This window comes from Hyperoodon ampullatus, assembly GCF_949752795.1.
Source record: "Hyperoodon ampullatus genome assembly, chromosome: 1".
Taxonomy (NCBI): domain Eukaryota; kingdom Metazoa; phylum Chordata; class Mammalia; order Artiodactyla; family Ziphiidae; genus Hyperoodon; species Hyperoodon ampullatus.
Window position 1 is genome coordinate 169,919,417 of NC_136914.1, and position 11,801 is coordinate 169,931,217.

At 45.5% G+C, this 11,801-nt stretch overlaps 1 protein-coding gene across 1 annotated transcript in view; it reads right to left on the reverse strand.

The window, feature by feature from the left end:
• Positions 1–1,840: 1,840 nt before the first annotated feature.
• Positions 1,841–11,801, reverse strand: part of FAM184B (family with sequence similarity 184 member B) — a gene marked incomplete at its 5' end in the record, with an annotated part of 135,882 nt that continues 125,921 nt past the window's right edge. Inside the window, 5 exons of the mRNA XM_079715192.1 lie at positions 1,841–2,269; positions 4,154–4,353; positions 5,188–5,292; positions 7,042–7,156; positions 9,254–9,400. Coding sequence (XP_079571318.1) covers positions 2,176–2,269; positions 4,154–4,353; positions 5,188–5,292; positions 7,042–7,156; positions 9,254–9,400 — 661 coding nt within the window. The 3' untranslated portion in view covers positions 1,841–2,175. The remainder of the gene's footprint in view (positions 2,270–4,153; positions 4,354–5,187; positions 5,293–7,041; positions 7,157–9,253; positions 9,401–11,801) is intronic.

An 11,801-nucleotide genomic window follows, 5' to 3' on the forward strand; every position in this document is an offset into this window, starting at 1 on the left:
TCTCCCTCCTAAATCAATTCTGAATCAGTTCATTTCTCTTCATGTCTGCTGTTACCTCCAAGCCATCCCCATTCATCTCTAGACCACTCTGCTCTTGAGAGATGGATGGAACCAGATTATGCAAGAGAAAACAATAATGTTTTATCGCTCAAATTTCCTTGTCAATATTATCTAGGGTACAGAGAAGTAGAATTTCATTCACTGCTGGTGAAGGTGTAAATTGCTAGAAACTTTCCGGTAATTTGGTAGTATCACACAAAAAGCCTAGGCATATCCTTTGATGCTTTACTTCAATACTCAAGGAATATGTCCTAAAGAAAAAAAATGATAGAAGCATTCCAAGCTTTACTTAACAGACACAATTGTTTGCATGTAACCTAGAAATTTAACATGATCTTTCACTTGCCTGCAGCAAGAAAGGAGTCAAGACAGATGTGGGGTCTCAGTCAAATTCTATCCCTGTAGCATGTGTTATGCTGAGTTAAAGGACAGTAGTATAAAGTGCAGTCTCCTTTGTTAGTCATCAGGAGTTGCACAGTAGTGGGAAAATATTTCAACAAACAAAAGTAGAACTACCTGTATGTAGTCTTTAAAACACAAACATTATCCTACAATGCTCACCCTAAGCAGGTAACAAAACTAAAAAATACTTGATACTGAAAAATAATATGGCATGTTACACGGATAGTAACAAATATTTGCATTTAAAAATTTATGTTATTGGACCATGTGTTTTGATTAGGTAGTAAATTTACTTTTAAATTGTGAGTCTGAGTTGTAATTACATTTCTCTCAAAATGACATAAGTGCGTGAGCAGCTACATTTTATTTATTTTAATTTTAACATCTGTATTGGAGTATAATTGCTTTACAATGGTGTGTTAGTTTCTGCTTTATAACAAAGTGAATCAGCTATACATATACATATATCCCCATATCCCCTCCCTCTTGTATCTCCCTCCCTCCCACCCTCCCTATCCCACTCCTCAAGGTGGTCACAGAGCACCGCAGCTACGTTTTATTGAAGATGATCTGACTGAGGTTAATGTGAGCTTCCTATATCCAGGTTCAGCCTTCATCTAATTTCACCTTTCTTTGGAAAATCAATACAAGTCACAACTCTTTTTATTGCCCAGTTGTTTTATAAAGTTTTATTCAAAGAGTAAAGGTTTGATGGTGCATAGACAACTGTTTATGGGCCACTTGCTGGGCCAGCACCAAAGGATTGAGAACATATTTTAACCACTAAAAGTTGTACTGACTCTTGTCAAATTGCACCGCTCCATCAGAGGGTCAGACAGCTCAGCATGGGCTGACAGCGAGGTCAGCATTGTGAATGGCCATTCCCAGTTCCCTTTAATCTGCTGAGCATCCATGCAACGGGGAAGCAATGCACCATGAGGCAAGACTAGAGGTTCAGTAGATCTTTCAGTTCAAAGAATAATCTAGAAACCAGCACAAATGACCAAGTTGATGCTACAGTCATTGAAGTTGAGATGTATGATGGGGTGAGGCTCAGTTATTCACAGAAAAATCCTGGCAAGGCTTAATTCCAATTCATGATTAGTATCATTACCCATATTTTGCTTAAACTTAAAAAAGCCCCTTTGAGGTAGGTCTTATGCCCTCTATAATCTTCTTCATGTCCTGGACCTAGGAAGTCAAAATATTTGATCCAAGTATGCCAAGGTGTAGTCCATTCCTAGTAGTTTTGTTTTCTTTGGTTTTTTAAAATTGGCTTTCCTGGTTATTTTGAGCTTTGTTTCATTCCTCTACCTATTGAGGTTACGTGTGTATTTTGGAATTATATCATTTACATAGAAACACTTCTCAAGTGAAAATGACCAGCATCCTAGGAAAATGAAACCACTTTAAAAGTAGACCATGGAAATCACAAAGTCTGATATTCCACAATGCAATCTTATGGACACTAGAAATCAGTAACGTTAATAATATTTCCCTATGGGCACTTTCTGATAACACTGGTTTGTTTTATCTTAATGTCACAATGAAACAGTTTGAAATGTTAATGCAAGAATTTGTTTTAGCTATGTATGTAAATCATATTACAAGCAAGTTATTTGGTTGGTTGTCTTTTTCGTTCATTCCTTCAATCAGATGCTTCAAAAGAATTGTGTTTCAAATATCCACTTTATGATCAGTTTCAGGATCAGTTTAGAAAGAAAAATATTTGGTAAACCATTCCTGGTGGGCTGAGCCCTGCTTCTGCTGGACTTCTTTGGGTTGGGCTGTTTCATCATCTTGTGTCCTAAAAACAAACAAAACGTTTTCTTAGATGGTTTTGAAAATTATTCAATAAACAACTTAATACTCTACCATCTTTTCAGGGAAAGATCACTGCTTCTTTACTCTTAAAAAGATACTGGAACGTGATGGGCCAATATTAGGGAGCTAGAAACAAGTTGTGAAGGATGGGGATGGAGAGGGAGCATCTAATTCCAGTTTTGAAAACAGAAGGTTCTCCATTGTTTCACTTAACACTAACGAGGCATATTTTGCAACATGTACTCTTTATTTCAGGCACAAATTAAACAATAACCCCCCCAAAAAAAAACAGGTAAAAGAAGAAATGGTTAATCAATACAGTATTACACTTTATGGCTTCCTCAAAAGTTATCTGATGTGCTCTGGCATTTCAATGAGGTTGTAAAATTAGCCTAATAAATTGAAAAGGGGAGACGGTAGGTAAGAAAGTACAGTGTATACCTGTCTGAATGGTCTCTAACTGCATTTGTGAAGCTTCTTATAAAACAGTGGGGGGACTTCCCCCGTGGTCCAGTGATAAAGAACCTGCCTTACAATGCGGGGGACGCGGGTTTGGTCCCTGGTCAGGGAACTAAGATCCCACATGCTGCGGGGCAACTAATCCTGCGCGCCATAGCTGCTGAGCTCGGCGCCTCAACAAGAGCCCACATGTCGCACACTACAGGGCCCACGCGCCCTGGAGCCTGCGCACCAAAACTAGAGAGAAAACCCGCATGCCGCAACTAGAGAGAAGCCTGCGTGCTGCAACAAAAGATCCCGCACGCCTCAACCAGGGTCCAGCGTGCCGCAACTAAGACCTGACGCAGCCAAAAATAAATAAAATAAATCTTTAAAACAAACAGTGGGAACACAGCTTTAAACAGGTATGTGATAATGAGATGAACTGTGGCCAATGAGGCTGGCTCTGGCAGTTAATAGACTGTGTGCTTGGGGCTCCAGGCCTCAGTGTCCTCAGTTGTGACACAAAGGGCTGGACTCGTTCAGTGACTGACAGGAAGTCCTTCCAGCTCCACACTCATATTTGTCCAAATAGCCTTGGGCGGGCAGGCCTTTGGAAAAGGAACATTTCAGAAGGGGCCCTTTCAGAAATGCAAACTTCAAAGCCCAGAATTAAAGATTTTGCTCTGAAGGGAAGGCTGGACAGGAAGGAATCAATAAACAAAGGGGAAATCAAACATTTCTGGAAGAGAAGCATGCTGCAAGGGCTTCTGGAAAAATAAGGCAGTATCAGAGATCATCATGCATCATCAACCAAACCCACAGATTAAGAGGCCTTAAAATTATAAGATTATACAATGAATCTTGAGAAATAACCTTAATAATAATAGTGGAAAATTACTGAATGCTTTTGTGCCAGGTCTTGTGCTAAGCATGTCCTATGGATTAATTCCTTCAGTCTCACATGAGTCTAATGAGGTAGGTGCTGTATTATCTTCATTTTAGAGGTGAGGAAACAGACTCACAGAAGTCAAGTGAGCTGCCCAAAGCCAAGCAAGCTAAGAACAAGGAGGACCAGAATTTGAATCCAGACTCAAGGCCAGATGATGAGTCCATCTTCTGTGTGACCCACTCTGAAGTGGTCAGCTAAGTGATACAATGTCCCCTGTCTAATCATCCATGGGACAAAAAAAAAAAAAAAAAGGTTTTCTGGAATTTGGTATCAGGAATAGTGCCTCTTCTAAAGAATGACCTATTTCCCTTCTCTTACGTATCTTCCTTTTTGGCTGGGTTGTAATTTGTCCAAGGCAGGGCTTGTTTCGTTACCCTTTGTATTGGCCGAAATGCTGGGTATTTAACAGGTACCAGAAAGGAATACTAATTTCCCTCCTGACTATGGGAAAATGGAATGATAGCTTTGGCCCCCTACCTTGTGGCAGTTTTTATACCTAGCGATGGGGTGGGTTTGTAAGGCTGGCCACAGCTGGGGCCTGGGTCCAAGCTGGGTGACTTAGTTATCGGAGGAGTGTTGATCCTGGAGCTCAGGTCGCCACTCAGAAAGTTCTTAGCATAGGAAGTGAGGTTTGGCACACTGACCACTCGGCTGGGCACTTCCTCCATCTTCTTTTTCTGTTGGTATTAAAGGAAAGGCCTGTTAGTACCACCCAAAGAGGCATTGTTGTAAAAGTAGATAAGGCCTGCCCAACCGAAATTATATGAGCAAGGAGGCAATAACTTACATGTTATTTTTTAAAGCATTTTTTCTTCCAATCCGCTTTGTGCTTTAAAAAAACACAGGCTTGCAATCTCTTATCCAAAACTTCTGGTGACAAATGTGTTTTTTAACTTAAAATCTTGTTTTAGATTTTAAAAGGCTATATAACATCCCCAGCAGAAGCTGGGCCCACCTTGTCCTCAAACACATTAATATTTCTGGAGTGAAACTTACATTTTGTCACACCGAGAGTGATATATAAAAGTTATAAATGAGCTTACGTGAATTCAGCTTGGGTTAGGTTTACTGTCCTATGAGTTACAAAAAAAATACAAATTTTTAAGCACTTTAGAATTTTGTGATAGCTGATGAGAGATTTGGATGTGAATATTCTCACTGTAATAAATTCCAAAAGTTTTTATAAAAGGAAAAAAAGTTACAGTGAAGGATTCTTGCTCTTCTCTCTCTCCTTCCTATCACCCAGATATAGCCATTATTAAGAGTGACACATTTATATACAAAAAGTTTGGAAAATTAAAAAAACTCATAAAAATAAAAAACACATAATCTGCCTAGCCAGATATAAATACTGTTTATTAATAATTTGGACTATTTCCTGGGGGTCTTATTTTCAATGAATATTCCTCTAAATGAATGCCGGACAGTTGATAAATAAGCTGCCATTACCTTTGGGAAAAACAAAGCCATCAGAATTATGTAATGCATTGAAACCAGTAGGACCAATTTACCTTCATGGAAGGGGTCAAATACCCTGGGCGAGGATTGAAAGAGAAGGACCGATTCCGATGGGACACTGCTCTGGGGAATGCTGCGTAGTGAAATCTTCTCTCCTCCTGGAAAAACAATACAACTGAGTCTAAATGAGCCTAACTACCCAGCACACAGAGTTTAATTTGAAGGAAGATGGCTGTGTGAGAGCAGACTACAGAGAGGAGGAAAGACCAGGGAAGGGAGGGGAAGTCAGTGGGAATCAAGCTGCCACCCACTGAAGCTTTGAGGAAGCACCTTTATTTCTGGGGCCTTTGTGTCCCTAGCACCCCTTGTGAAGGAAAGGGAGAGCCTTTTTGGAATGCCGTAGGGAAGTCAGAGATCCAGGTACTCTTAGGATCTGAGGAGAATCTACTGCAGAAAGTTATTAGTTAAGACAAAAAAAAAAAAACACCCAGGTACAATCACTATATGGCCAATCTTCTTTACCTGTGTCATTCTCCACTTTTTTCTTTCCTGCTGTATTGTTTCTAAAGCAAGCTCCAGTTGTTGCATAATTTCATCTGTAAAAACATTGAGGGCTTCCCTGGTGGCACACTGGTTAAGAATCCGCCTGCCAATGCAGGGGACACGGGTGCGAGCCCTGGTCCGGGAAGATCCCACATGCCGTGGAGCAACTAAGCCCGTGCACCACAACTACTGAACTTGTGCTCTAGAGCCCGCGAGCCACAACTACTGAGCCCACGTGCGACAACTGCTGAAGCCCGCGGGCCTAGAGCCCATGCTCCGCAACAAGAGAAGCCACCGCAGTGAGAAGCCCGCGCACCACAACAAACAGTAGCCCCCACTCGCCGCAACTAGAGAAAGCCCGCGCGCAGCAACGAAGACCCAACGCAGCCAAACCACCCCCCAAAAAACATTGATAAGTGTTTCTAAGAGATAAGGACTCTTTTCTAAAAAAAAAACATAACCACAATACCTTTGTCACACTTGGCAAACAAGCAATTCCTTATTAGTATCATCTAATTTTCAGTTGGTGGTTAAGTTTTCCTCTTCATCTTGACATGAAGCAACGTGACTGGGGAGCAGGAGGGTGCAAGGATGGGTGTGAGATACAAGTGTGCGTGTGTACTGTGGGAGGATGGGTCGCTGTGTAAGCTACCATAAGACCATGGATTTTACTCTGAGAAGGACAGGGAGCCACAGGAGGTCCTGAACAGAGCCGTGTTGTGGTCCGAATTACATTTTTATAAGAGTACTCTGGTCGCTGTGAGGTCAACAGAGTGGGGTGAGGCTGGAGTGAGTGGGGAGACCAGTGGACACTCCATCATGCATGAGAGGCAGCAGGGCCCGGACCTAGTGAAGGTGGTGAAGGTGGTGAAGATAGAGATGGTGGGAAGAGGCTGGACTTCTGATGTGGCTAATTAGCTGACCCGTGTGGGCAACGCTGACAGGAGCGAGTGTATCACCCAAAGTCCCCAGAGCTGAATGTAAGCCACTGGGAGCTGGCTTACAGAGAACTTTCAACCAAAGCTTGGAGCACAGGAAGGCTGGGCAAAAGCCTAAAGCAATGGTTAAAGTGTGAGGAAACATGAGTGTGAGGTGCAAACCATTCTAGATTTTCCCAAATGCTGTAGGTTAAAAAAACCAAACCAATACCAACATCAGGCAGATGGTGTGGGACTTGAGAGTGATTTTTTTTTTTGCCTTCTGCTTTCCTGTGTTAATTTTTTTTTAGTGAGCATGTATTTTTTTATATGATAGGGGAAAAATAACCAAGGACCTGTTGTAAGGTGGTTTTTGGGTTATCAGGATTACAGTTTTAGGCACCCATGGAAGTGCTAGGCTAAAGCGAATACCCTGGACAGCCTCACCGTGAGCTGCTTGATGATCTCCCTCTCCTTCAAGCGGGTCTGCAGACGGCCTATGAGCTGAACGTCCTCCGGCCTCAACTCCCCCTTTCCTGGCTTCTCTCCGGAATCTTTCAGTCTGTTTGGAGCAGGCATGCAGTTAGCCACCATGCTGCAATGACCCAACCACAAGGAGGGAGAAGAGGTGGACGTGATGGGGACGCTGCTATGTTGCTTGGCCTGGCTGGCCACTCTCTGTTCACCAAAGGGGAAACTGAGGCCCAGAGAGCCTGCCCAGGGCCCCAGTGAGTTGGCTGCAGAGCTCCAGGTGGAGCCCAGGACTGCAACTCCCAGTCTGACACTTGTCAGTTCCCCCAGGTTCTGCAGGGCCCAGAAACCAAAGGCCTGTGTGTGCACACTGATGCCACATGCAGTGGGGCTTCAAGAACCAGTGAAGTTTGGGAGAAGAGGCCTCAGCCGGAAAACGTCCCCACCCATGCAAAGGCCAGCAGGTTATGCCAATACAGATGTGGCTCCCGCCCCACCTGCAGGCAGCCAGAGAGCATGGCATTAGCTAGTTCTGCAAAGCAGCGGGGCAGCTGGTACCACCACGCTTTCAGTGTGAAGCTGGAGAGAAATAACCTCTGGATGGTGGCGGAGAGAGGGTGAGGGCTGCCGGTGATTTACTGACTGTAGTTGATAAGAGGCCAGGGCTTTGGGGTGAGATGACTTGGGCTCTTATCCCAGCTCTGCTTTTTTCTAGCTATGTAATCTTGGGCATTTTGCCCATGAGACTCAGTTCCTTCTTTAATATGGGCGTGAAACTGGGTGGTTGTGAGGATTCAGTGAGATAATGCATGCCCAGCACGTGCTAAGAACCCATTAGATGGTAGCTGGTAAAACCTTCCACTCCAGATTTTGGATGATTTGCCTTGTATTGGAGCCAGTGGAGGACAGTTTTTAAGAGCACAAGTTAAGGGTCAGACAGGTGACGTTTAAATTTACTTAGTGCTGCTTGACCTGATCTCCCTGTCACTAACCCCGATCTCCCAGTCTCTTCTCCTCTCAGCAGTCAGAAGTGACCCTGTTAAAAGGTATCTCAGACCATGTCAGTCATGCTCAAAGCCTTACAAGGGCTTCCCAGTGCACTCCAGCTGAATACACCCAAACCCCTTCCTGCTCAGCGCAGCATCTCCTCCACCCCTCCCAGCTACCTTGCTAACCTCAGTTCCTATCATCACTCTCTCACTCATTCTACTTAAGCCTTCTGGCTGTTTGGTCTTGGGAGGCGGGCCCCAGGGCCCTTGCACTTGCTGTTCTGGCTGCTTGGAATGCTCTTCGTCCAGATGGCTCTCTCATTTTCTCTCCTCTTTATGCTTAAATGTCACCTCCTTGCCCACCCTTGGCACTCTAGACACTGATCCTGTTTTCCTTCTAGTACCTTCAGGTACTTTCATTACCTGATATGAAGTTAAATATTTATTTGCTTATTTCTTTGTCAGAATCCCCATCTAGAATTTGTGAGTGCTATGAGAGCACAGTCTTTGTTTTATTCCCACTGTAACTCCAGAGCCTAAAACAGTGCAAGGCACACAGTAGGCCCTTAACAAATATTTGCTGAATGAATAAATGAATGCTTGCACGAGGGGCCCTTGCTTTCTTAATCAATCCATGGGAACAATGGTTTCCACCCTGAAGAACTGCTGTGAAGATTAAATGAGATGATGCACATTAGAAGGCAGAAATGCTCATAAAAAAGTAGCCCTGATCTTCTTCTGTGTGTGAGGGTCAAACCATGCTCATTCCTCACAGATTCCCAGTACCCTGCACAAGACGGGAATGCAGTCTCATAAAAAGATGGGTGGCCAACCATCCCAGTTTGCCTGGAACTGAGGCGCTTCTGGAACTCGGGACTTCTAGTTTTAAAACTAGGAGAGGGGGCTTCCCTGGTGGCGCAGTGGTTGAGAGTCCGCCTGCCGATGCAGGGGACACGGGTTCGTGCCCCGGGAAGATCCCACATGCCGCGGAGCGGCTGGGCCCGTGAGCCATGGCTGCTGAGCCTGCGCGTCCAGAGCCTGTGCTCCGCAAAGGGAGAGGCCACAACAGTGAGCCGCCCGCGTACCGCCAAAAAAAAAAAAAAAAACTAGCAGAGTCCTGGGGACACTAGGATGAGGTCCCCCTAATAAAATGGTACATCTACTAGTCCCTCCCAACCTGGGGCCAAGTCCTCACTTACTCGGTTTCCAGGGCAGCCAGCCGGGCGTGGAGCTGCGCTTGAGCGCTGCTGAAATCGGCCACCATGGCCTGCATCTCCTTCCGGTGTTCCTGGCGTAGCATCTCCACCTCCCGGGCCCGCTGGGCTTGCTGATCCTTCTCCAGCAGCCTGTGGGGTGGGGTGGAAGCACAGCTGGGCTTGTCCAGGCTCTAGGGACTGAACCTCTAGGGCACTGGAGTTTCTCCCCACTCTGCTGGGTAGCCTGCAGAATCTAAGGTCAGGACACAGTGGGAAGGAGATCCGGGGTCTCTGAGTTGTGGGGTCCAGCTTGTGGAACCTCTTCTCAGTACCTTCCACCCCCAGCATTCCATGAAGGAGAAACCTGAGCACAAAGGGCAGCCTTCTGGGGGAAGGGGTGGAGGACAGCTCAGGAGAGGAGTCCCAGAAAACACTCCTTTCACTTGGGAGAGGTGGGTAGGCCTGGAGGCTGAGATTCTGTATCAGAATTACCGAACGCTGTGGACTCTGAAAGCTGGGAGACCAGCGGTCCAGGGTGAGAAGGCAGGATGGGAGAGGGATTAGGAGAACACTGGTTAGAGCCAGGCTGCCTGAGTCCCTCCGCGGCCTATCACTTCCTAGCTGCATGACTTTGGGCGAGCTGCGCTCTGCTCAGTTTCTCCATCTGACAACAGTGGCTACCTTATAGGGTTATTGAAAGGATGAACCACGTTAATCCATGTTCAGAAGAGCCCGTGGCACAAAGCGTATGTTTGACCATCAGCTATCACTTTTCCTAACCTTGGGGTGGGGCACTAAGGGATCCTCAGACCAGCCTCAGGGGGTCTGACGCCTTCTGAAAGTACATGCATATTTTTGTGTGATGATATCCTTCTCCAGGAGAGGGACATCGTTTTCCTCACCTGGAGGGGGCTGTAATCGGAAATAGTCAGGAGCCCCTACTCTGGTCCAGTCTCCTTATTCCAGTGTCACATGGTGAGTCTCTAACTGAATTTAAGGTGCTCCACCTTGGCCAGGTGGATTCATGGCTGTTTCTCAGATGAGCCTCAGGCCTACTTTCACTTGAACTTTATGCCGGGGACTGGAACATTCAAACTCTGGGATGAAATGGACAAATGCCTTCAAAGATACAAACTACCAAAGCTCACTCAGGAAGAAACAGATAACTTGAAAAGTCCTATATCTATTAATAAAATTAAAGTTGTAGTTATAAACTTTCCAGCCAGGGGAAAAAAAAGGCCATGAATTCAGGACTTGATAAAGGGCTATCCAGCCTGGACAAGGAAATCAGAGTTGCCACCACACTTTACCAAGTGCCAGGGTCAGTACTAAGCATCTTCCTATACATTTCACTGCATTCTACAACAGCCCTGAGAGGGGGTGGTGTTTTCTACCTTTTACAGGTAAGGGCAGGGTCTTGGAGAGATTAGCAGACTCGCCCAACGTGACGCAGTTAATTCTTTTTTTTTTTTTTTTTCAGCTTAGAAAGAAATTTATGGGGCTTATTTAACATGATTAAGATCCAGGAACATTAGTAAAAATATATAAATTAGGCTACATGTAGACTTGGAGCTCTTCGTGAGAAAACTCCAGAGGAAAACCTAGCAGGGAAGAGCCAATGAAACAGAAAGGGCTCACAGGACACTTGACCCTTATTTCCTGAAGGCACAGCTTTCCCATTCGGATGGCCCGCATCTACGTTACTTCCAACAGAGGCAGTCTGTTCATTTCCAGACATAAACTCAGGTCCAAACGTTAAGAAAATTCTGCAACCAGCATATGCAGCCCGATGCACCTCTTTACAGCATTAGTTGCATATTCTCCAGGGAGTTAAAGGAAAAGTGAGGCTTGGCTGGTCACTCCCAGATGATCTCTGATAATCTCTGAAGTGAGTCCCCCTGGGGCTCAGATAGCCAACAGATTATAACAAGCATCCTCCCCTAATTTAAAGATGAAGACCAGAGTTGGCCAGGCCAAAGGTCTCGCGTTCCACGCATCTGGCTCGCGGTCTGGCCAGCACCCACTCTGGGCTTGCGGCGCCTGGGGGAACAGGAACAGGCGACTGCATCATCCCTCTCCTGGTGTCCAGCTCACAGCTTGTGTCCTGCTTCCCAGAGATGAGCTTGAGCCAGATTTCCTCAGTAGATGGAAATGCATGCTGCTTCTCATCAGAGCAAAGCCCTGGCCAGTACTTGGTTAGCTGGCCCCGCTCCCAAGTAGCCAAGAAACAAATGGCAGGGCCACCATGCCCATTTCACAGCCACCTCCCCCGGGGGCTGTGGCACTCTGCAGAGAAGCCCGCCACCAGTGAAACACGCGAGGCCCACGACAGAGCCCTGGCCCCAGGGCCAGGCTGTGTGACCACTACCACACCTCCACTTCTTGGCTCTCTTTGGCACTTAAGGGAAATTAGGGTACTTCAATAGGATTTTTTTTCTTTCCAGCTGTCGGTAACAACTGAAAAGGAAGATGATGCTTTCTGACCATCTACCGTTATTTAAGCACTCACCAAGGCTATGACACAAGCAGAATGGAACACACAACATGCCCT